Here is a 26,193-nt window from a genome sequence, read left to right on the forward strand (position 1 = left end):
ACCTGACAGGGTTGTTAAGACAATCAAATAAGGCACAGCATAGGGAATATTGTCAGTGATACTATAACAGCATTGTATGGTGACAGATGTTAGCTACACTTGTGGTGAGCACAACATAACATATAAGAGAAGTTGAGTTACTATGTTGTACACCTGAAACTAATGTAACATTGTGTGTCAACCATACTCAAAAAAACTTTAAAAAAAAGAATGAGATATACATAAAAATGTTGTAAAGCAGTATATATATACATGTCATTATTTATACTGCTGTAGCTCTAAAACTGTTATTTCACAGGTTCCAGCTTCTTTCCAAGTTTGGACATCTGTACTTTCCTAGAATAGCCCATTTGCTGACTTGCTATAACTTTGAAACAACTTGAAATCCAACACTTCATTTTAACTTTAACTTCTACAACCATTACATAGGAATGATGTCAGGAAAGAAGCTCTGACATACAGATCCATATCTGAATTCCCACTTGATAGATCTGTGATTTTGTTCTTTTCCTCTAAAAGCTTTCCAGGCATTTATTCTTCCGAGTGGATTTATCCACTACTACTGAATGCTCTCAGCATTTATTTCACCTGTTTAATAAACGAGGTTTCTCTTTTGAGATTATTTTTAATCAGTTTCGTAAGACTGCTGAACTGATAAAATGGAGCCTTTGGAAATATAAAACTGAGAGACTGAATTCTAATAAGCCAAGTAATTTCCCAATTTCTCACACTAATTCCAAAAGAAAAGTAGTTATGTTTATAAAAGCATGTTAGGGGTGCCTGGGTGGCTCAGTCAGTTAAGCATCTGCCTTTTGCTCCAGTCATGATCCCAGGGTCCTGGGATTGAGCCCCACATGAGCCTCCCTGCTGGGGTGGGGAGTCTGCTTCTCCCTTTCCCTCTACCCCTCCCCCACTTGTGCTAGCTCGCTCTCTCAAATAAAATGTTTAAGGAAAAAAAGGTTAAAAAAAAAGCATGTGTTCATCGTAGAAATCTTGATAAATACAGAAAAAATAAGAAAATAAAAATTACTTGTTCCCCACAACCTAAACAAAATTACTACAAACATTTTGGTCTATATCCATTTAGTCTTTTTTCTTTGTATATATTTTTAAATAAACACATATCCATACACACTGTTCTTTACAGAACTGAGATCTTACTCTAATATGGTTCTCTATTTTTTTCTACTTATTTTTTTACTTAATGCTGTATTGTGAAAATCCTTTCATTTTTTTTTAAAAAAAAAGTCAAGAACATGATTTTTTTATGACCATGTAGTATTTGGTCATCTGCTTTTGACTGAGGTGACAGTCACAACCAAGCTCTATGCAAAACAGAATAATGAAAAACAAAAAAGTTGGCTGTATGTTAATAACATTAGAAACTTCAAAAAGGAAAATGAAGGCAGTTATCCAAGTGATTTATGGAAAAAAAAATTTCAGAACAGTTTTCTGACAAAGTCATTCCATTGATTTATTTTTTTAATGTGTAGCTTCACATAGGACTATCTTTCCACTGTTTCACAAGGTTTTATGTATCAGTGTTGTAACATTTTTTTAAACCTAAAACCTAAATAAATAAAACCTGTTTAAACATAAAAGATAATTTTAAAAAAATTTTATGAATATAACAAAATAAGTCTTTTTTTTTTTTTTCCAATTAAGAAATTTCACAGCACAGCAGAGCATGCGACTTTTGATCTCAGGGTCATGAGTTCAAGCGCTATGTTGGGCATGGAGCCTACTTAATACTAAAAAAAAAAAAGATTTAAGAAATTTCACAGGCGATGACTCAAAGAATCAAGTACTTGAGCAGGAGAGAAGGATGAGATCAGAGTACAAGGGGTGGAGTTCTTTCTGATAGAAGTTCTCTCTTTTCCATTGAAACAAGAAAGATGCAAAAGCAAATGAACACGGATATGACCTTCCGAAGTTGGGGCATTCCCTGCAGATGGTTTCCAGTTCCTCAAGTATGATTCAACTTCACTACCTGAATGTGGGGGAATAGGTGGGGGGAATGAATGTAAAAGACTTGAGTAGAGAAGCCAAGGTATGAATGGTTAATCCAGAGAATAGTTTTGCCAGCCAGCATGAAGTGCTCCCATGAAGTCTGAGGTCATGAACCAAAACAAGTCAGCCCTGTAGTATGATTTTTCATGGCAATCTTTGCTACTTGGATGCCAGCAATGGAATGGAAATGTTTGTTTCAGTAGGGTTCAGTCCAAACAAGACTAAGATTCTACCTTGAGGTTCCTCCAAGTAAGAACAATAGAGACATTGAGGTAAAAGAGTTGAAAATGTCTGCAAACGCAATTACAAGGATTGATCGAGGTATCTAAGTTGGGTGAGTTGGAAGTGTTCATGATGTCAGAAGTATAGTAATAGTTTTTTTTTTAAGTGTTGGGCTTAATGGATTGAAGGTGTTAATAGGTCAGTGAGAGTATAATAAATGAGCTGAGGAAAAAGGCTAGTGATTGGCAACTGGGATGCTTGAAATTGAAATTTAGAAGGCAAAACAGTTATTGATGACAAGGTTCAAATCCACTTGGAGTGGATGGATGATATGGAATAGAGGAACAAGTTGTTGGAGATGAAGAGGTTACAAATCTAAAAGGCCAAGGGCTGAGGGTGCCTGGCTGGCTCAGTTGGAAAAACATGACTTTTGATCTCAGGGGTCATGAGTTTGAGCCCCACGTTGGGTGTAGAGATTACTTAAACTTTTTTTTTTTTTAAAGATTTTATTTATTTATTCGACACAGAGAGAGAGACAGCCAGTGAGAGAGGGAACACAAGCAGGGGGAGTGGGAGAGGGAAGCAGGCTCACAGCGGAGGAGCCTTGATGTGGGGCTCGATCCCATAACGCCGGGATCACGCCCTGAGCCGAAGGCAGACACTTAACCGCTGTGCCACCCAGGTGCCCCAGCTTAAATAAACTTTAAAAAAAAATAAATATAAAAGGCCAAGTGCTGGTGTTGCATGGCCCATCTATGAGAATACTAAATTCACAGGGCACCTGGGTGATTCAGTGGTTGGGCATCTGCCTTTGGCTGAGGTCACGATCCCAGCCTGAAAGGAGCTCCCTGCTCAGCGGGAAGCCTACTTCTCCCTCTCCCACTCCCCCTGCTTGTATTCCCTTTTGCTGTCTCTTTGTCAAATAAATAAATTAAATCTTTAAAAAAATGTTAAATTCACAGAGAATATAGACAGGGATGGTGAGGAAAACTAGAGCAAGGAAAAACAGCCTATAATATCTGAGTGAGAGTGGCCAGAAGGTTGATAAATGATAAAGATGATAAAAGGTAATTTAGCCAATGATATGAACTTCAAATGTTTCCGAAGGAGGAAAGAGGAGAAATAGTTTTGAAGCAGTAATCAGGAACAAAGAAGCCACCCAAACTCTGTAGCCCAACATCTTGGCCTTAAGGTACACAGAGTACGAGGAAAAAAATAACTCCTACTTAGGAGCTCTACAGCAGAGTTAAAACCAAAAATTACCTTCATCACTAAAAATTAATAGTGCTGGGGATATAGCTGGATGCATCTAGGACACTTCCAAGTCTGAATTTGATAAGTCATGACTTTGTAGGTGATGCAGAAAGGCCATCTCACTCTCTGATAGCTTATATCATCAACCATGTCTCCTGAAAAATGTAGAATCTGCAAGTAACCTCCAGTTGATAGTGTCTAAGGATAAGAAAAGGAGAGGTAATTAAAGAGAATGAAAATGTTTTTGCTCAAGGAATATTCAAGCATCTAGAATGCAGTTCTTTGTGAATTATACTACCTTTACTGTTGGCCTGTGGGACATAGTACTTATCTANAAAATGTAGAATCTGCAAGTAACCTCCAGTTGATAGTGTCTAAGGATAAGAAAGGAGAGGTAATTAAAGAGAATGAAAATGTTTTTGCTCAAGGAATATTCAAGCATCTAGAATGCAGTTCTTTGTGAATTATACTACCTTTACTGTTGGCCTGTGGGACATAGTACTTATCTATTTATTTTAAAGATTTTATTTATTTGACAGAGAGAGAGTGGGGATGGGGAGAAGTAGAGGAAGAGGGACAAGCAGACACCACACTGAGCTCAGAGCCCCACTTGGGGCTCGATCTCAAAGCCATGAATCATGACCTGAAGTGAAATCAAAAGTTGGACACTTAACCAACTGAGCCACCCAGGTGCCCCATATTATGTCGATTTAAAACAACTTGCAAAAAACAAACACCTTACAAACTCAATAGGTGATTTTTTTTTTTTTTTTTTTTTTTTTTTTTTTTTTGGGTTAAAANTTGAAGTGGGGCGCCTGGGTGGCACAGCGGTTAAGCGTCTGCCTTCGGCTCAGGGAGTGATCCCGGCGTTATGGGATCGAGCCCCACATCAGGCTCCTCTGCTATGAGCCTGCTTCTTCCTCTCCCACTCCCCCTGCTTGTGTTCCCTCTCTCGCTGGCTGTCTCTCTGTCGAATAAATAAATAAAATCTTCAAAAAAAAAAAAAAAGTAGGTTGAAGTATTGTCTCTAAGGATTAAATGGCCTGGAAACTGGAAAACTCTCTGGTGCAAGGGCCCTATGAGAAAAGTCATTGCGCTATCCTTGGGTGGTTCTGTGACTTCATCATCGTATCTACTCACATCAAATTTAGGTAGAATATTATCCTCAGGTATCAGTGATGCCTCCCTCTCTGTATGCCTCCCTCTCTATGGATCCATTTCAGGGACCAAGATGCTCACATATCCTTAGACCACAGGGCAGCTGTCAGAACCCGGAGACACTTCTATGTACCCAACCTGGTCAGATCATATATAACCTTGGTAACTCTGACCCTTTTCAGATACAGCAGCAAAACCTACCTCTTAAAAATTGTTAGTATAATCAGGCTGGTGCCAAATTCTTCAACTAACAAGTTAACAATTTAGCAGGATAATTTGCTAACTCAAATAGGGTAGATAGACCCATCAAGTCTTGCCAAGATTATGCAGACTGGGACTATCCCACATGCAGTAATTACATTTGCGGTGCAAAATCATGATCCTTTGCCTCTCAGCTCAGTCACCTGTATAAACATAAAAGCAATTGCCTATGTGCCCAGGGAAGCTGTGGGGAGAAAAATGAGGTAAATTTCACAAGGCATCCTAAAAATGTACAAAACAATTTGCCACTTAAAACACAATTTTGGGGGGCGCCTGGGTGGCACAGCGGTTAAGCGTCTGCCTTCGGCTCAGGGCGTGATCCCATCGTTATGGGATCGAGCCCCACATCAGGGTCCTTCTCTATGAGCCTGCTTCTTCCTCTCCCACTCCCCCTGCTTGTGTTCCCTCTCTCGCTGGCTGTCTCTATCTATGTCAAATAAATAAATAAAATCTTTAAAAAAAATAATAAAATAAAACACAATTTTTAATGTGCATTACTACCTTATTACTATTGCTGAATATTTTTAATGTGCATTACTACCTTATTACTATTGCTGAATATGTGTGACACTGAGAGTTTTAGAAAATAATTTAAATATAAAATTGCCCCTAGGAAAAGAATCCATCATTAAAGTGTCTCCTCAATTTGAACAAAATAAAATGACTTAACTCATAGGGAACATTTTTAGTGACGGCATTTTTTAAAAATTTCCTAAACTTAAACAACCATGCAGAAATCAGATAAACATTTTTAAAAATTTTAAGCAGCTTATAAACAACAGTTTGGAGGTCAGAATTTTGGGGAAATGATTCAAGTACCCCACATGCAAGCTCAGTTTCTTCTCTTTCTCGGAGGAAAAAGCATGTTGGAACATATATATTCATGGGAAACGCAAATATTTGTCATCAGGGGTATTTTTCAGGAAGGCATTTTAATCTTATGAAATTTCTGAGACTTTTTAATTTGGGTCAGTAATATGGATTTGATTAGGGTTCCCAGTCTGATTATAGGTCACCAGGCTCTTCTATGATTGAAATCTAGGTATGCACCATCTCAGTTATCTTAAGTTGCCCAATAAGGCATTCCTAAATCTTTTGTGGCATCCTGTTGTATTACTAAACATAACGTTTGATTAAGTTTATGGTAAGATACTTATGGGTGTAAGAATCTAACCCAGAGGTGTTCTCAACGAAAATGCAGTTGTGCCCCAATGTTCAAAATGAAATAATTTAGAAACCTCCCGACCTCTAGGGTAAAATACGAATGGAATATTTGACGATACAATTTTGTCACAAATTCAGGTGCATTTTAAAGTGCCCAGTCGTTGAGGTCTAGCTTTTCCTGAATTTCAGGAACAAAAGAAGCATTCGCAAGGAGAGGGATTTAACTGCTTGCCCTCCCCTTTCCTCCCCCCAGGTAAACCAAATGAAGGAAGATGCGTGCCAACAAGCATGTCTTGCTCCTTTTCTTTCCCTTCAGGGGTAGCGTTTGGGGAAGGAAAGGCTGCGGTCATTCTTCGGTAAATCAGTGCCTTATGATTAAGAAAGGCCCAGCCCAGGGTCCTCGCAGCTGGCGTGAAATTCGGCCCATTCGAAGGCGATCGACCCCGGAGAGGAAAGCTTCTTCTCAAGCAGAGCGGAGGAAAAGAAACTGCACACACAAGTACTACGACCTGTCCCTTATCAGCGTCTTAGGGGAAGGGTGGAGAAAAGGGAAATAGAAACGGACCAGACGCCGGGGCTCCCGCCCGATCGGCTTTTAAACTGCGTTTCTACAACCTCTCGCACCGTGCCGCGGCTAATGGAACCCGCGCGAGGGCTCCTACCAATCACCGCCCGGCTTCCTCCCACCGCGGACCAATGGTGGCGCGCGTTCTTGGGGCGTGGGCGAAACAGGCTGCTCTCTCCTTGCTTGTGTAGTGTGTGGGCTGGGGTTGGTGGAGGCTCGTATCTTGGCCGCACTTGGTTCGCACTTGTGCTCGGGGGGCTTTTGTGTCGGCTTTTGCTTTGCTTTGTGTGTGCGAGTTTTTGCTTTGCTCTGCGGCGCTCTTCCCGGGTGGGAGCCGTGAGGCTCGAAGGCGGCAGCGCGGTCCCCCCCCCCCCCCGGGCAAAGAGCGAGCGCGCCGGCGTGAGCTGCGGGTGTGAGGTCTGCGGGAAGGGGATTCGCCGCGGAGATGCCGGAGTTCCTGGAAGACCCCTCGGTCCTGACGAAAGAGAAGTTGAAGAGTGAGTTGGTCGCCAACAATGTGACGCTCCCGGTCGGGGAGCAGCGCAAAGACGTATACGTGCAGCTCTACCTGCAGCACCTCACGGCGCGCAACCGGCCGCCACTCGCCGCCGGCGCCAACAGCAAGGGGCCCCCGGACTTCTCCAGCGACGAGGAGCGCGAGCCCACCCCGGTCCTCGGCTCCGGGGCCGCCGTTTCAGGCCGCAGCCGGGCCGCCGTCGGCAGGGTAAGGAACGCCCGGCCGGGGCCACAAAGGCGGGCGGTGGGCGGTTGGCGGTTGTCGCCCCTACCGCCCCCGCCCCGCGCGCGCTCGCAGCCCTCCCTCCTTGGCGCCCCCTCGGGCCTCCTCGGCGGCAGGGCTGTCCCCGCGCAGGACCGGCAGGCTGGCCTGTGGGTCTGCGGACGCAGGATTCGGCTCCCTCGCCGCGGGCTTGCAGGGTCTGGAAGGGGAGGCCGCTGGAGGGGAGCGTCGCGAAGTTGGGGCCGCAGGACTAGCGGTTGTGTGTCTGGAAGGTGTGAAGTTGGCGTTTGCTCTTCTGTGGCGCGCGAATAGCTTGGTGTTCCTTGACCGTCGGGAGTGGGGAATTCGGTGCCGGATTCGAAAGCCTTCTATGGGGGGTCAGCCTGAAATTGCTGTAGGTTACATTCGACCGTTTTCCCGCTTTATTAACTGAAATGACTGGTAACCGAGTCTCAGAGCGCTCCCTGGAGGGCAATTTGTGACATACTAATTTCTAACCAAAATTTGAAATAAAGAAATTCCCGCCTTTTTATGGTTTTGCATATGGAGGGCTTTTCGAACCGTTTATGTTTTTCTTGTTTGTGTTAAGTTTTCCAGCAACAAGCCATCTTTTGGTGGGGTAGTGTTGTTCTAAATTAAAATGAGCACTTAAAAATGACATCTTTAAGCGGTTATATCCTGTAGGCTCAAATATTTGGGGTTGTGTTTTAGTGTTTTTTTTTTCTTTTTGGTAAATTTTGCATAAGAAAAGGAAAGATTTCGGAACCAGGAGATGCTCATTGCTTGACGTTCTGACATATCAGTGATTGCAATTTGGAATATCTAATCTCGGTTAAATCTCAGATTGGTTCTACCAGATGCATATTCTGTTTGAGAATAGTTGGGGCTTTGTTCTGCGGGTTTTTATATACTGTTTTGTTGGCGTGAACTGTCTACTTCTCAGATTTCAAGTCATGACAGACTGTAGTAAAAATTAGTGTTTGATGTAATATACATTGCTTTTTAAGACTTTGTGGAGTTTAAAGTTGTTGAGTTTTGATAACTCAAAAGTATTCCGTCTTTCAAAGTTGTGTTGTTTAGTTTTTAAGAAATCTGTCTGATGTGTTCTGGACTGCCGGGTGGAAATGAAAGAAAGATGTAATGTAGATTTAACTGAAAATCTTTAACCTGAGCTTTAGAGAAATTGAAAATCTTAATGTCTCTTTTATAAGTCAGTGCCTGCCAAATAGGAGTGTCAAATATTTGTTCGTTGAATGAAAGACCAACTGCATCTTACTGCTTCTGATGTCTTTGTGGATTTGACGAAAGCCAATTTACTTCTCCATAATAAGGAGAAATTTAAGAGATTTCTTAAAGAGAAAATAAAGCATATTCGTTATTTGCTTTCCCAACCCCTATGAAAAAAATATGCAAAGGATTTTAGTAAAGATTTTGGTGGAAATGAAATCTTTTAATCCATTTAAATCAGCACACTTAAAAAAAAAGTCTTCTGTAGAACCCTGTATTTTCTTTTGTGTAAATGTATTATTCTTGAGCCATGGAAGTACTTGGTTGTGTTTATAATAGGATTGTTCGTTATTATTTTTATGGTTCGTTTTCAACAGAAACTTCCACCTTGGTTTTGATGTTTTTCCTTCAGAAACTTTTTAAGAGTATGTCCCAACTAATATAACATTGTATGTGAATTGTACTTCAATTTTTTTTTTAAAGTATGTCACTATCTACTCTGTATTCTTGGAGGTGTAAAAATTTCAGTTATCCAACATTTTTTAATTCCTACCAAGTTCTCTTAACTACTGGAGATTGATTTCTGCAGACCCTGCCCACTACCATAATTACATAATTGTTGGATTTTTTTGTATGTTAATTGATCGTGTTACTCACACATTTCATCTCAAATTTCCCATGTTATCACAGTTGGTCAGCACCACGCAAATAAGTTTTGGGTGAAGGAATTAATATTTTAAGAGAATCTACAATGTCCAGTGTTATGCTAAGCCCTTTATATCTCATTTAGTGTTTTAATCCATATAAAGAAAAGCTATTTCATAGCCATAGATTCAAGTCTTACCTGCCTTGAGTGTTTAAAACTCAAATGCCAGACTCAATGGTGTCAAAAACTTGAAAAAGTTAATAGTGGTAGCTGGGCAGTAGCATCATTTTCTGTTTTAAAGCTCATGAAGTAGAATTGACTTACAATTGAACTTAGGAATCTGATAGGCTTTATCAAGCATAGGAAAAATAATCTTGAATTTACAGGAAAAGAGCCTTAAGGCATTTATAATAATTGGTAAAATTATTCTCCATGGCACATTACTCTTACATGTACAAAATTTTATGTTGTGGCCATTGTTAATCCCCATATGTAAAATAATGTAGTCACATTTCTTAAAGAATATAATCTAGCAGAAAGTAAAATTATGTTTGAGAGTTGTAGATAAGGCAGATTTTTTCTACGTGGTAAATTTTTAGCATTTTAAAACAAATGAAACATTACTGTGGATTTGGCCAAGGACAGAGCATATACCTTCTATTTAAACATGGGTTTATGAGGAGTGTTTTTAATTAAAGAAGAAACTTTACATTTAGCCATGGCCACGGTCTCTTAGATTGATTTGGTGTGATCCGACAAAAATATTTGCATATTCAAAATTCGGTTTTGGTTTTCAGTTTTCTTGATTCTGCTTTTTTTTTTTTTTAAAAGATTTTATTTATTCATTTGACAGAGAGAGACAGCCAGCGAGAGAGGGAACACAAGCATGGGGAGTGGGAGAGAAAGAAGCAGGCTCCTAGCGGAGGAGCCTGTTGTGGGGCTCGATCCCATAATGCCGGGATCACGCCCTGAGCCGAAGGCAGACGCCCAACAACTGTGCCACCCAGGCGCCCCTCTTGACTCTGAGCTTTTTATTTTATGCATCTTGATGACACCAGTGTTTTTAGGTGTTGAAATTATCTATATTGTTGACACAAAAACAATCACAAAGTTGGCAATCTGCCTTATCATTCCAAGGTGCAAAGAGCAGGTATAGCTATTTGGAATCCAGTGGAGCATAGCATTCTTGAATGGTCTGATCCAGTGGATCATGAATTTTTAACAGGAAATATTTAAAGATATGTAACAGAACAATAAAAAGTATGTTAACAATGGTGTTAATTAAATCACACATCGACTGCCATACTCTACAGTAAGGTGTTGAATGTGGATACTTTTGAATCAGAGTGTTATACAGTAGGGATTAAAATTCCAGGTCTGCCGCTTATTCAAATGACCTTGAACAATGAACATTGTCTATCAGATGCTCAGTTTTCATCTGGAAAATAGGAATAATCTAGTAACTAGTAGCTACTTAATGAGAATTATAAGAGGTTGCATTTGTTACCGCGTCTAGTGCTCAGCAGTTGATACCTGTTACAACATATGCTTTCTGAAATTTTTGTGTTTACTTAGCTCCAGAGCAATACAATGTTACCATAATATTTTTTTCAGAAATGGATGAGGTAAGTTTGTGAAAGGCTTAAAGTCTGTTCAAATGTTACTGTATTGTTGCAGTTAGCTGTGCAACTTCGGACTTCAGTTTCCTCTCCTAAAATGGGGATGTTAGTATCTGTCTCATAGGAATCCGTAAATTAATACATGTAGGAAGTAATCCAGAACACAACTTGGTATATACTAAGTGCTCAGTGTATGTTATAATAATAATAATCATCATCTTGCTACTAATGGTGGAAATTTAAAAATAAGAGTAGCTGGGGGCGCTTGGCTGGCTCAGTCAGTAGAACATACAGCTCTTATTATAAATCTCAGGGTCGTGAGTTTAAACCCTATGTTGGTTGTGGGGCCTACTTAAAGTTTTAAAAAATAATAAATGATAGTAGCTCATACGTGATATTATCAAAGAACTCTTGGATTTTAAAGTTGAAAAAGACATTAGAGATCATCTGGTAGTTGGGAAGAAACTAGAGAATGGTGCCTGGCACGGAGTGGCTACCTGGTATTTTTGACAGAATGAAACTGAGGTTATGTGATTTACTCAAAGGAACAAAACTCTGGATGCAGAAATCAGTACAAATAATGGTTCCGTCTTCCTGATTGAAACTGCTGGCTTGATAATTATGTAGAAGACTACCTGTCTCCCAGTTTGTGTTCCTGTTATTTTTATTTCATAAAAATGGCATTACATTTCCGAAACATTTCTCCTTGCAAATTAAAGATAAAAATCAGGTAGCTTGTTACGAATTTCTGCTTTGACTTACCTTACGCTAGTTTATTGACCTCATACTTAAGATTTCTTTGTGCGGCTGTAATCTTTCATTATGTTTTAAGAAAATATAAGACTGTTGGGTACTGCTTTGATTTGCTAAGCCTTTGTTATTTTTTTTTAATATTATTTTTTATTTATTTATTTGCGAGAGAGTGGGGGTGGGCAGAGGGAGAGAATCTGAGGCAACAGCCCACTGAGCGCGGAGCTGATGCTGGTCTCAATCCCACAACCCTTGAGATCATGACCTGAGCCGAAATCAAGAGTCACTTAACCCACTGAGCCACCCGCGCCCCAAGTCTTTTGTTATTTCCTAATAAGAAATGGGTTTTTAAAAGTAAGTGACTCATTTCTCCCTCCCTAGATGGCACTTTCATTCATTCACTCAACAAAACATCTGTCAGATACCTACTCTTGTGTCAGGCAGTCTTTTTTTTATTTTAGATGCTTGGGATACAATATGAATATGACAGTGCCTCTTCTTTCTGCTACCCTCTTAAATGCTGCATCCAAAACGCTTGAGATACACGTTAAAATACAGATTCTCAGGCCCAAGATTAGGACTCAGACTGGGGTAAGACTTTTTAAAATAGGGGTTAACTTTTCCAAGTTTTGAAGTTTTAATAACAAACCTGACTTAGGGACTGTTGCTCAAGTAATTCACCATCTGGAGAAGATAAAGTATGTTTACAAATAGGTGGAATGTAGTGAGTGCCAAAGAAAGAGATTTCTTGAAAACCTCGGGCTGTCTAAGAAATTAAGATTCTTGGATGTTTTCTTGATAATAAAAAGTCTTAGGTCGGAGGGATTATCTACCAGTAATCTGTATTTGATTGATTTTCTTTTATTTAAAGTATTTATGTTATACAAGGGAGTTTTTCTTCCCAACCTTCCCACAATTTTTGGAAAATTCAAGTAGGTTATTAACACAGGATTTGGTCCGTTTGATTTTAAAAGTCTTTTTCTTTAAAGAATTCAAGGCTATGATATATAGAGCTCTTAGACTCTTGGCAACTACTTTGACATTAATGTGTAAGTTGCTTAAAGATTTGAGCCTGATCCTTTGTCAGTGCAATATGTGTATTAAAGCCTTCTGAAAGTACCCTCACTAACTTTCATGGCCATTTTTTAGTTATATTAAAGAATTCTCTTGAATTGATGTCATTGTTCTTATTAGCAGTTATCTTTAAAAAATAATTTCTCAGTCTTTATATAAAATATTTCAAAATTTTATTTGGCTAAAAAATAAGAAATTCTAATACATGGCCAAATCACGTCTGATTTTTCTTTCCCCTCATCAGAGTCATTGAAAGTAAGCAGTCCATTCAACTATGGTTTTCACCATTTCACATAAAATATTTCTGAATGCTTAGGACTCATTTGCTTTAAATAGCAATTCGGGCCTAAATTGATTTTGATGTTTGTGGCCATTATTTAAAGAGCCATTTTTTTTGTTCAGTTCTGTGATGCTTTCTGGGGTTACTGAAGCATTTTGTAAGGTGCTCTGTCACAACCCTAGAAGGCACCCATACTCTTCTGCTTTCTTCTCTTGTTTAGCCTTGGAAGTTTATATAGTTCAGATTGTTTTTTCAGTAAATACTGCCATTGCTTAAGTTAATTTTAAAAATTCCTTTGAAATTTCTCTCAAAGCTTATTCCGTGTTCTTTCACCTTTTCTAAGTAAAGCGGCCATATAGAACTAAGCGTGGTGACAAAGCTGTGTCACAAAGGTGATAGCCATGAAGTTTGACTTCCTTCATGGGTCAAAAACTGGCCACTAAAGTCACTGTATTTCAGTATTCATTTGGGCTTCTTAAATCTGATACGCTTGTTTAAAGGAAATCATTTTTCAATATACCTAAGAAATATCTTTATGGTAAAGTCTTAAACTTTCATAGAATAATTTAAACTTACAAGGATTTTTAAAAGAGATCAGTAGTAAATTGTATTTCTGATTATCTGGGTGAAAATGTTTAATACCAGTCTGGTTACTCTTGAATTTTTTATGCTATCACCTCCTCTTTAGATAGGTTAGCCAAAACTGACAATTTTGATATTAATATCTTTAAAATATGAGTTGTTATATATTTTCAAATAATGAGTTGCATTTAATTTAATTAAATTGCTATGGCCTAATAAAGCTATAAATCGACGGAGGGTGACTTTGCATGTTTATTGTATACAGTCTTACTTATATAGTAGGTGAACATTTTTTTACTCATGTGGAAATAAAAACTGGACTTTGTTTACAGAAAGCCACAAAGAAAACTGATAAACCCAGACTAGAAGATAAAGATGATCTAGATGTTACAGAGCTCACTAATGAAGATCTTCTGGATCAGCTTGTGAAATATGGAGTGAATCCTGGTCCTATTGTGGGTAAGTTGGTAAAATTTCCTTTTCTGTGAGTGCCCCACGTTACTTTCTTGTCTTGTCTAGCAGTTAGACTTTGAGTTCTAAGGAAAAGTGTGTCATTAATTATTTATATGACCGGACACAGTTTCCTTAACTACAAATGAGGAAAATAAAATGAGAGAAATGAACTTGGATAATCTCCAAGATTATTTCTGTTGTTAAAATTATTTCTTATAATGTTCATGTCACAATTACCTGGTGAGACAGGGATCTTACATGACAATTGAGGAAAATCTGAGGTGACACAGTTGGCCAGATTCATCCAAGTCAGTAAATTGGTGACAGACTTACTAATATACTCAAGATAATCAATTTCTAGCATAGTACCCATTTTCAGTTATCATTGAAAGTATCGTTTTTAAAGTCTTGTTTTGATTGGAATTCAAGAATGATCCCTTAAAGAACAAACTAAAAGAAGAAAACTTGGAACTAAATACACTGGATTTCCATCATTTGGTTCCTACCATTGATTTTTGCCTTAATTTTTAGGGTCTTGAGAGTAAGCTCAAGATGAGAAACGTCTGTTTTGGTCTTCTAAGTTATGTAAAATTTTGAACACTGGACAAACCATAAAAGACTCAACCATAGGAAGCAAACAGGGTTGCTGGAGGACGGGGAGATGGGGTAACTGGGTCAGGGGCATTAAGGGGGCTACGTGATTTAATGAGCACTGAGTGTTACATACAACTGATGAATCACTATAATTCTCCCTCTGAAACTAGTACTACTCTATACGTTAATTGATTGAATTTAAATAAAACAAATTTTTTAAAAAATTGAACATTGGAGATTTGAGGATTTTTTTTTTTTCCTATAGGGTGAAGTTGCAAACAAAAACTTAGAATGTTATCTTTTGTTTAGCACACTACTTCCAAATAGCCAGTAATAAGCCCGTGAATATAATTATCAACAGACATTTTATACCCTTTTTAATTTTTCATTTAAAATTCCAAAAGGGAGATGCTGCAAAAATATGTATTATATATCAATATAATATTAAGTTACATGTTGGGATACCAGCTGTTCATTTTTTCCCAGCTTTTTTGAGGTATAATTGATAAGTGATATATATTTAGTGTGTATAACTTGATGTTTTCATATTATATATTGTGAAGTGATCACTGTGATCAAGCCAGTTAATATATCCATCACCTCACAGTTTTATTTGTGTATGAATGTATGTTGAGAGAGCACTTACGATCCACTTTTGCAGATTTCAAGTGTATTGTTAAGTATAGGTCATTCTATATGTTAGATTTCCAGAACTTACTCATCTTGCAGAAATTTTGTACCCTTTGACCAACATCTTCTACTTCCCCCTTACTAGCTGTTCATCTTACCACTACTTATATAACATTTTGAGATGTGTTGATTCTGAAAAAGGTATATTTATTATTTTATTCATCTTATAGAAACCAGGGAGACATACAGCTAGTGTAAAATAGAAAATAAAAGCTATTTTTGGCTTGAAATTGTCATTCATGCTGAAATATGTTAAAAATGTGTTTATAATCCATTTTACTTTGCTATCTAATTGGTATATAATTTCTATTTGTGGCACACATTTTCCATAAAAGGTCATTTTAGTCACAAAGTAGTTTTATTTGAATGTGATTTAACACCTTAAATTTATACAGAATTTTCTTTTTTAAGATTTTATATATTTATTTGAAAGAGAGAGCACGAGCAGGGGTGGAGGGAGGGCAGAAGGAGAGGGAGAAGCAGGCTCTCCACTGAGCAGGGAGCCCAATGCAGGGCTCAATTCCAGAGCCCCAGGATCATGACCCAAGCCAAAGGCAGACACCCAACCCACTGAGCCACCCAGGTGCCCCCCAAAATTTATACAATATTATATGAAAATGTATTCAACTAAAAAAATTATTTATGACTTTTCTTTTTCCATAACTGAGCAGCTCTTTTTAGGCATATTAATCTCTGAGAGTCGTGGGGTTTTAATCATAGTATTCAGAGGAATACAGTCTTTATAAAAATGATTTTTTTCTACAAGGCAAATACTGTAACATTGTACTAGGAAAAAATAAACTCTAAGACTTTTCAGTCAAAAATACTTGGTCGTACACACAGCTCTTTAGTAGGTGATCTGTGGTAAGATTTATATCAGTATACTATGTATTCCATGTTACTAAAAGAAACGTTGTAATCATGTATAAAATCTCCGCAAAACACCTATTTTAGAAAAGAATCCTTTATTTAGTTTTTAAAGCACTTAACTGTAGAAAAAGAAAGAGTGAGTGTAACATTTTAATGTTGCTAAAGACAGTGAGCAGGATCTTAAATAAGACATTACAAATGCTAAAGCAAGTTCTGCCTTAATACAGGAACGACCAGGAAGCTATATGAGAAAAAACTGTTGAAATTGAGGGAACAGGGCACAGAGTCAAGATCATCTACTCCTCTGCCAACAATTTCTTCATCAGCAGAAAATACAAGACAGAATGGAAGTAATGACTCTGACAGATACAGTGACAACGAAGAAGGTAAAAATTTTAAATGATATTAGTCAAATAATATGTAATTTTTTTCAGACTCATAAGATACAGTAACCATGAAGAAGATAAAATTTTAAATATTACCAAGTTATTTGTAATTTTTGTTCATAACATCAGTAATCCTCAAAGTAATTTGATTTAAATACCTTTTGTTGAGAATTCTAAGAAATGGAAATATACAAATGTCTGATTTTTTTTGTTACTTAAAATTGCCAGGTACCTTTATCTTTTTTACTTCAAATTTCATATTTCTAAAAGAATAAAGTATTAAAAATAAAGATGAAGTTCCCCCACTTACCCTTTCCAAGTATTATTAACACAGAAGCAACCGCTATCATTAATTTGTTGCTAATCTTTCCAGTCCATTTTTAAATACTTTTTTTTGGAGCCCATTGTGGGCTTGAATTCACAACCCTGAGATCAACACCTGAGCTGAGATCAAGAGTCGGACAGGGGCGCCTGGGTGGCAGAGCGGTTAAGCGTCTGCCTTCGGCTCAGGGCGTGATCCCGACATTGTGGGATCGAGCCCCACATCGGGCTCCTCTGCTGTGAGCCTGCTTCTTCCTCTCCCACTCCCCCTGCTTGTGTTCCCTCTCTCGCTGGCTGTCTCTATCTCTGTCAAATAAATAAATAAAATCTTTAAAAAAAAAAAAAAAGAGTCGGACAATTAATCAGCTGAGCCACCCAGGCGCCCCTAAATACTTTTTCATATGTATCTAAAACATAATATTATTTTGAACTTTAAAAAAATCTGTATAAATACCATGCCAAATCTTATCACTTGCTTTTCTTTATTCTTTTATCCTTTTGAGACCTCATTCTACTGATAAATTACATGTGTCCAGTTTATTATTATAATTAATATATAGTGGTAGTATTTATAATATGGCATATATTCTCTGTTCTGTATTGATATTTAAATTTATAGTTTTTGCTAGGTAATGTGATTTCAAGGCAGCTATGAAGCAAATATTTTGACATATTTTTAGTAGACTTATTTTAAGAAAATTTGACCATAATATTTTAAGTATTTTTTGAAACTAGTACATGAAATTAAGGACCTTTCTGTAATAAGAACAACTTGATGTTTATAAAGTTTTAATTTATATGACTTGTTTGTCAGTTTCATGATTATTTAATTTGACCCAAATTGCTTATATCTTCGTAAGCATTGCCTGCCAGGGCACAGTGTGTCGAATTGGTTGTTCAGAATACAAAATGTAGTGTTTTCCTTCAACAGCACTATGTTAGCAAGGAGGCAAAGAATAAAATCAGCTTAAACACAAGTAATGCTTAAACTTCCTGCCTCTTTTGCCTCTACAGGAAAGAAGAAAGAACACGAGAAAGTGAAGTCCACTAGGGATTTTGTTCCTTTTTCTGAACTTCCAACTACTCCCTCTGGTGGATTTTTTCAGGGTATTTCTTTTCCTGAAATCTCCACCCGTCCTCCTTTGGGCAGGACTGAACTACAGGCAGCTAAGAAAGTTCATACTTCTAAGGGAGACCCACCTAGGGAACCTCTAATTGCCACAACCTTGCCTGGCAGGGAACAGTTGCAGAAGTTAGCCTCTGGAGGGAATTTGTTTACTTCCTCCAAGTCTAGCCATGATAGATGTTTAGAGAAAAGTTCTTCGGCATCTTCTCAGCATGAACTCGCTGCCATGTTGGTCTCTGCTGCAGCTTCTCCTTCACTGATTAAAGAAACCACCACTACTTGCTATAAAGATATAGTAGAAAATATTTATCGTGGAGAGAAAAGTGGAATTCAACCATTGTGTACTGAGAGGTCCCGTGTTTCAGATCAGTCAGTTCTCTCCAGTGAAAGGAAAGCACTAGAAGAGTTTGAGAGATCACAAGTAATTTCTCCACCACTTGCTCAGGCGATCAGAGATTATGTCAATTCTTTGTTGGTCCAGGGTGGAGTAGGTAGTTTGCCTGGGACTTCAAACTCTACACCCCCACTGGATGTAGAAAACAGATGGAAGAGAATTGATCAATCTGATTATCAAGACACTGAATCCCTGTCTCCTCCACGAAAATTCCCTAGGCTCAGTGAAAAGTCAGTAGAGGAAAAGGATTCAGGTTCCTTTGTGACATTACAAAATACACCTGGATCTGAACTGATGTCATCTTTTGCCAAAACTGTTGTCTCTCACTCACTCACTACCTTAGGCATAGAAATGTCTAAGCAATCACAACATGAGAAAATAGATGCCTCAGAACTATCTTTTCCCTTCCATGAATCTATTTTAAAAGTAATTGAAGAGGAGTGGCAGCAGATTGACAGGCAGCTGCCTTCACTGGCATGCAAGTATCCAATTTCCTCCAGAGAGGCAACACAGATATTATCAGTTCCAAAAGTAGATGATGAAATACTGGAGTTTATTTCTGAAGCCACTCCACCAGTAGGTATTCAGGCAGCTTCCACAGAGTCCTGTGATAAACAGTTAGACTTAGTACTTTGTAGAACGTATGAAGCTGCAGCATCAGCATTGCAAATTGCAACCCATACTGCCTTTGTAGTTAAGGCTCTGCAGGCAGACATTAGTCAGGTTGCACAAATTCTTAGCTCAGACCCTAGTCATATGCACCAGGCACTTGGGATTCTGAGCAAAACATATGATGCAGCCTCATTTCTTTGTGAAGCTGCATTTGATGAAGTAAAGATGGCTGCCCATAGCATGGGATCTTCCACTTTAGGTCGCCGCTATCTCTGGCTGAAGGATTGTAAAATTAATCCAGCTTCTAAGAATAAGCTGGTGGTTACTCCCTTTAAAGGTGGAACATTATTTGGAGGAGAAGTGTGCAAAGTAACTAAAAAGCGTGGAAATAAACGCTAATGAAGTTAAGAATAAAGACACCTATTTGATCTTCAATATGGGGAGCTTAGCAGCTTCCCTAAGAATTTCAAGTGCTTTTATGCCAGAATTTTCTTTGTAGATCTTTTTAGTCTCCAGATAGTGCTATTTTCACAGTCAAGCTTCTACCCATCAAATTATAGTATAAAAGTAATTGACTACATAGAACTGCCTTTTTTTATTTTTTAAGTTGCACAGATAGAAAAGGCCTGATAGAAATAATTTAAAGATTTCTAGGTCACATTTTTGCCTCATACAGTTCACTCTCTCCTATTAAGATTTTATAATTCTCTAAAACTAAGAAAATGTTATTAACTAGAATATAAGTGGAGTCTTCACTGATTGAAATATTACTAAATATCTTTTCACTTTCTAGAACTTGTCTACATTGTTTTCTTTTATTCTCACTTTTGTTTTTTACTTCTATATTCCTTCATAATATTCTAGATCAATGCAATTCAAAGTGCCAGTCTACAGACAGTTAACTGATCCACAGACAAGATAAGTATGCACCAGAATTTGGATCTAGAGATTTTAGATCAATGACAGGGTTTATTTTTGTGGCAAAATTTTATTGATAAAACCATGTGCCAATTTACATTCTGGTGCAAGTGTCTCATTTCTTCAAGGACTAGTAGCAAACAGTTCATGGACCACACCTTACAGAATCTGCTCTAAACCATATAATTCTGGAATAATGCATTCTCACTATCACTGTAGTTTGTCAGATGAACTAGACACTGGAAAAGTGGGGCTTTTTTTTTTTTTAATACTTTCAAGTTATGCTGTGGTTTATGGATGATTAGGTTTAATCTAAATTCTAAAAGCAAATTTAAGTTACTAGTTTTTTAAAAATTCATAAGAAATCATACTATATTCCTTTGTATAAAGCAGTATATTATTCTGTGTTTTCATTTCTATGATTGTAAGATGAGTCTATTTGTAGATTGTAAGATGAGTCTATTGTAGTAATACTCCTATTATGGAAAACAGTAGTATTAAGTATCAGCAAAATACAGTCCCTTTGGTCCTCCTGGCCATTATTATATTCTTACTATACATGTTCATCTTTGCAGCTTCCTGGGAGTAATTTTATTTGTTATTTGTCTTCTGGAATGTACATGTATACATGTACCTACTAAGTGCTGTGTGACTTTTTTTAATGTATTACTGTAGAATGCTTCTGCAAATTCAATAAAGTTGTAATTTGAACAGTTTTGTGTGGTCTCCAGAAACATGTTTTATGTGTGTTTTATTCTTGGAGTTGCAACAAGTTAGGTATTTGTGCATAAACATCCCTTTTCCATTTCTTTATTGAAACTTGCTTAGATTCCAGTGGTATATTTGAAAATATTCTAATTATCACTGTATAGTTTTTCTTCTGTTAAAGACTATGTTTTTATTGGCTGTTGGAATTTAAATTTGAGAGGAATTAATGTATAACCAGATACCTTATTTGTTTAGTCAATTTCTGCTCAATTACTACTGGGTTCCTTACTTTGTGATTTCTTATTCTTAGATTTTGAGTTAATAAAACATAAGGTTTATATATAATGCTAAGGATTGTCCGAAGCATAAGTATATCAATACATTTATTAATAGACATTTCAGGAGTTGGGGGTGGAGGTGATACCTTAATCCTAAGTAAAATTGAGCTATTTGAACTAACATGGTAAAAATCACTGTTTGGGGAAAATTGCAAGTAGACTCTGGACTGACTAGTACTAGACTAGATAGTTAGCAAAACCTAACTGTCCTGACTACTTTTTAGCACCAGTGCATCAATTTCACGAAAAACTAAGCTTTTTAAGAATTGACTCCATTTCTATCTCTGGTAGGAAAGTAATCTAACTTGAATTTTTGGTAATACGAGTTTTAGTAGTCACAACAGACATTCATTTTGTTATACTATGATAAATGTCCACAAAAATTAAAACTTTTACAAGTCTTTAAAAATCTGGCTCTTCAGGGGCGTCTGGCTGGCTCAGTCAGTAGAGCATGCGACTCTTGGGGTCATGAGTTCAATCCCCACGTTGGGTATAGATTACTTAAATAAAAAAAAAAAGCTAGCTCTTCAAATGGTGATAAAAATCAAGGCTAGGAGAATGTGGAATATTGAAGACAATAAAAAGATATATTTGAGTTGTTTGGCATCATGGTGATACACTAATTAATATATATGCACTAGCTTCTCTTCAAAGAAATGCTATTTTTATTATGGAGAGGAGGAAGGCAAGTGACCTGTGAGTGTTATTTTCTGTGAACAGGATTCTTCCTTACCTCCTCAGTTGTACCAAGGGTTTTTTTTTTTTTTATAATCCTGTCAAAACAGAAGTGAGGACTTTTAAACTGCACTAAAGTATCAAAGTCACTGCACTTGTTACTAGAGGCTTGATACCATACAGGTGTTTTCAGTCTTAAAATTCCCTATAGCTTTTTTTCTTCCATATTTCGAATTTTAATAACTAACCTTTGTTTATATAGTAGTAATGCACTGTATGGACAAAAGAATATTAACAACGTTTTAATGTCCTTTTCCCACATCCAAGTAGTTTTGTGAAAAGCCCCCATGGGCAATTTGAATTCACTTTATGTTTTAGGCTATTAGTTCCAGAAAAAGGAAAGAATAAATGGAAAGAAGCAGTGATCAGATTAAGGAGTGGGGGAGATAAAAATGGAATAAAATAAGAATGGGAAAGTAAAGTTTTTAAAAGACAGAAATTACAGTTGAAGAGTCATGGTCTATTGAGGTAATAACCGATAGACAAACTTGTTTTACGTAAGAATGTGCCTAAAACCAAGGTTCCAGGGTAACGTTAAAATGACATTGTAGTTTATTCTGTATTTCAAATAGTAATGTTTCTCCGATGTTATTTCCAGACTCTAAAATAGAGCTCAAGCTTGAGAAGAGAGAACCACTAAAGGGCAGAGCAAAGACTCCAGTAACACTCAAGCAAAGAAGAGTTGAACACAATCAGGTATCTTTAGTTTTATGATCACTGNGCACAATCAGAGCTATTCTCAAGCTGGAATAACTGAGACTGAATGGACAAGTGGATCTTCAAAAGGCGGACCTCTGCAGGCATTAACTAGGGAATCTACAAGAGGGTCAAGAAGAACTCCAAGGAAAAGGGTGGAAACTTCAGAACATTTTCGTATAGATGGTCCAGTAATTTCAGAGAGTACTCCCATAGCTGAAACTATAATGGCTTCAAGCAACGAAACCTTAGTAAATATGTTTCATAAACTATACAAGTGGTGTTCTTTGTAAATTACCCTTTAACTAGAATTGGGGAGGTGGTAAATTTTGGCAGATCTCAAACTTACGTTTTAAACATTATATTTTAAACTCATTTTCCCCATATAANAACACAATCAGGTATCTTTAGTTTTATGATCACTGTGTTCAGGTATAAGTAATCTGACAACACTAATTTGCTTGTGTCCTAGCCTTTGGTTAAATTCCAGCGTACTCAGTCAAGTGTTCATTCCATTGTTCATTAAATGGCATTAGGAATCTAAACTTCATGTTTTTTGTCAGTAGTGTAACCTGTGCTTACTGCAAAAGCAAGTGTTTAATGTCTCATATGTGTTTGATTCTGTGCTAAGCATGGTTCAAAGCCAGTCATACTGCCTTTTAAGGGAAATATTTTAAAAGGTTGAAATAAATGCCTAAGCATATTTTTTCTTAAAGGAAGGAGAGGATTTCATATTTAATCTTTGTCTAGATTTCTAACTTCGCTTTTACTTTTGCTTATCTTCTGTGGCTTTTCCTCAACTCTGAAGCTAGTCTGTTCCTAAGACCACACTTTTATTTCCTTATCTGAGGTGAAAATTTATCTTTTTCATTGTGGGTGAGGCAGGATACAGTTTTTCGAAAGGAAAATGTAGGAAACTAAGGGAGAACTAATAAGCACAGGTATAAATTAACTAATTCACAGAGAACAAATTATTGACTAATGTAGCATTGATTAGCTGACCTTTACAAGATAGCTACCCCTGGAGTCATTTTCCTTACCCTTATTTTGTCTAGCTGGAAAGGTTTGTCTTTTTGGTTATTTATCTTTTCCATCTTCTCTTTGTCATTTTAACATCCTTAGAGGAAGTTCCTGATTTCTTAAGCCATGTCTGTCTTGGTTTGATGTACTTAATAAGTTGAATTTCAGAATTATTTGTTAGAAATAAACTTGATGATTATGGAGAATGTATAGAGCACTCAGTGAAAGATTTTGTTTGATATAGAACCAAATACTGGAATAAAGATATTGCCCTTTAATCTAGTATTACTAGGGAAGAGCTACAGGGTCATACTGAAGAATAAGGAAATAATAGAGCAAGAGAAACTAGGAAAATCCTGCGAAGGACAATGAAATAGACAAGTATGGAGAATTTTAGTCCACAGTATGAAAGCAGGATGGTATAGTGCCATCAAGAATGCTGGACTGGTCAGATAATGGGCTAAAGATGGGATGAAGGATGATATTAAAGATGTTATTAATTGAGTTGGGGAATCCAAACTGAGGGACAAAATAAATGGTAGATTTTGGAGATGATGATGGCCTTACACAAAATTTAAAACATCAAGAAAATCAGAGGGAAGAGTTTAGTGACCCTTAGTCACAGAGCCTCACAAGTTTAAACATTTTACTAGTTTTGTTTCATCTTCACCCATACCCTCCAGCTTTTTAAGTTCCTTTTGGTTTTGTTATTTTGCTTTTTGCTGGGGAATATATTAAAGTGAATCTTTGACATCATTTCACGCATTAAAATGTCAGTATTTCAGTTATATCTGTAAAAGATAGGAGCTGTTTCATATAAACATATATAATAATAGTGCTACTATCACACCTAATAAAATTAATAATTCTATCATGTCTAATCTGTTCAAATTTCTCCAGTTTCAGAAATACCTCTTTTATGATTAAAGTACTCAAATCAGGATCTAAGCAAACTATACATACTGTTTGGTATTTTTTTTGTTTTTATCTCATAAGCCCGTAGCTATCTCCACTGTAAGTTTCCCCTCCATTAATTTGGTGAAGAAACCAGGTCACTTCTCTCCAGAATTTCCCACATTCTGGATTTGGCAGATTGCTTCTTCAAGCGTCATTTAAATCTGTATTTTCTGTAGACTGGAGTTAGACCTGTGGTAGAACTATGTAGTAGACCTTTCTGTGACGATGGAAATGTTTTTTATATCTCCTGTCCATTGTGGTAGCCATTAGCCACATGTGGCTATTGAATACTTAGAATGTGGCTTGTGTGGTAGAGAAACTAAAATTTTAATGTTACTTAAATTTAAATAGCCACATGTGGCTAGTAGTTACCATATTGAACAGCATAGACCTAGAGGAAGGTTAGATCTATGGTTAGATTCAGGTTCAGTTTCTTTGACACGAATACTTCATAAATGGTGTCCTGGCTTTCATATTGCATCATTTCAGGAGGCAAATGATGCTAAATTAGTAATAGGTTCAGATATCGAAAGCATGATCCATCCGTTTTAAAGTTCCGCATCACCCTTTCATTTAATGGTGATGTAAATGACCGCCATTTATGATTATTGCTTAGATCCACTATTTTGTTTGAGGTCGTAAGGTAGTGATTTTTCTCATTCTCTCATTCCGTTACAACTGGAATTCTTTTATAAAGAACTTTTCCCTCATGACCTGCATAGTTACCTTGAAATAAAATTCACACGGGAGAGCCAGCATAATTTGCCCACTTTCAAGTTAAAGCCTAGTGACTTTGAAAGGTGATCAATAAAATCTTTTTTAACTAATATGGTTTTTATATATTTAATTTATGATCAGTTACACTCATCATTCTTCTTCCATTTTTCAAATTGTGCCATCTTTAGCCATTGGGTTCCTGTGTCATTCTGTGTTGGTTCCTGTGTCGTTTTATTGACCTGTTTGTCTTTGATAGTTTCTTGTTTTCTGCCACAGTAAGATGTCCCAGGCCTGTGTATATTGCCTGCCTTTTACCACATCAGCCATTTTCCCAGAACCCTAATCCTTTGCATTGAAAATATTATTTGGAGGCTACCTACAGTCAGAGTCCTGGGTTATGCATTTCTGCTAGGTTGTCATTGCTTCTAGGCATTTTTACTAAGTAGAGCTAGGAGTACTTATTTTTTAGAAAGGGAAAATCATGAGTTCATCAAATTTATGAATGCAAGCTACTTAACTTCTGGGTGTCCTACCTTTATCTCTTTTATGCTGAATATCTTGGTTCTTAAAGTAATGTGACTTTTATAGTTATCACTATATAGATGTTTCTAAATAATACAGTACTCCTAATCGTAAGGCTGCTAAATGGCAGTTTGGGGGGTTTTTTGCAGTTTTTCTTGTCTTTTGAGCACAAAATCAAAATACTGTGCTTAAAATCACTTCAGTGAATTTTTTTCCTTTCATAACTTTTTTAATTATTGAGAATATGTATATAGTTTTATTTAGGCAAAATAAGATGGAGTCAGAAATCTGCTTTTTATCTTTGTTCCTTCCATTTATAGTAACTGTTTGTATTAAGTTTGGGTTAATATTTTCTTTTTGAAAACAATAAGTAAATACATAGATTTGTACACTTATTTTTGCTCCCCTCCTTACATAAAAGGCAGTGAACTTTGTACATTTCTCCCTTTCTGGTAATCTAAACAAGGAGGTCACTCCATATCAGAATACAGTATAGCCATCTTCCTCATTTCTCTGTACCACCTCGTGTCATTGCATTTTATGGATGTACTGTGTTTTATTCAGCTACTTTCCTTTTGGTGGATA

At 37.1% G+C, this 26,193-nt stretch overlaps 1 protein-coding gene across 5 annotated transcripts in view; it reads left to right on the top strand.

Moving 5' to 3' along the window:
- Positions 1-6,688: 6,688 nt before the first annotated feature.
- Positions 6,689-26,193, top strand: part of TMPO (thymopoietin) — a 29,157-nt gene continuing 9,652 nt past the window's right edge. The window contains exons 1-5 of one of the 5 annotated variants that reach the window (XM_034644474.1): positions 6,770-7,358; positions 13,884-14,010; positions 16,386-16,544; positions 22,295-22,392; positions 22,428-22,643. In XM_034644474.1, coding sequence (XP_034500365.1) covers positions 7,080-7,358; positions 13,884-14,010; positions 16,386-16,544; positions 22,295-22,392; positions 22,428-22,643 — 879 coding nt within the window. In that variant the 5' untranslated portion in view covers positions 6,770-7,079. Of the gene's footprint in view, positions 7,359-13,883; positions 14,011-16,385; positions 16,545-17,879; positions 22,274-22,294; positions 22,393-22,427; positions 22,644-26,193 lie in introns of those variants that run through there. The other 4 variants (XM_034644471.1, XM_034644475.1, XM_034644472.1 and 1 more) reach the window with 4 other exon arrangements.

This window comes from Ailuropoda melanoleuca, chromosome 15, assembly GCF_002007445.2.
Source record: "Ailuropoda melanoleuca isolate Jingjing chromosome 15, ASM200744v2, whole genome shotgun sequence".
NCBI classification, from domain to species: domain Eukaryota; kingdom Metazoa; phylum Chordata; class Mammalia; order Carnivora; family Ursidae; genus Ailuropoda; species Ailuropoda melanoleuca.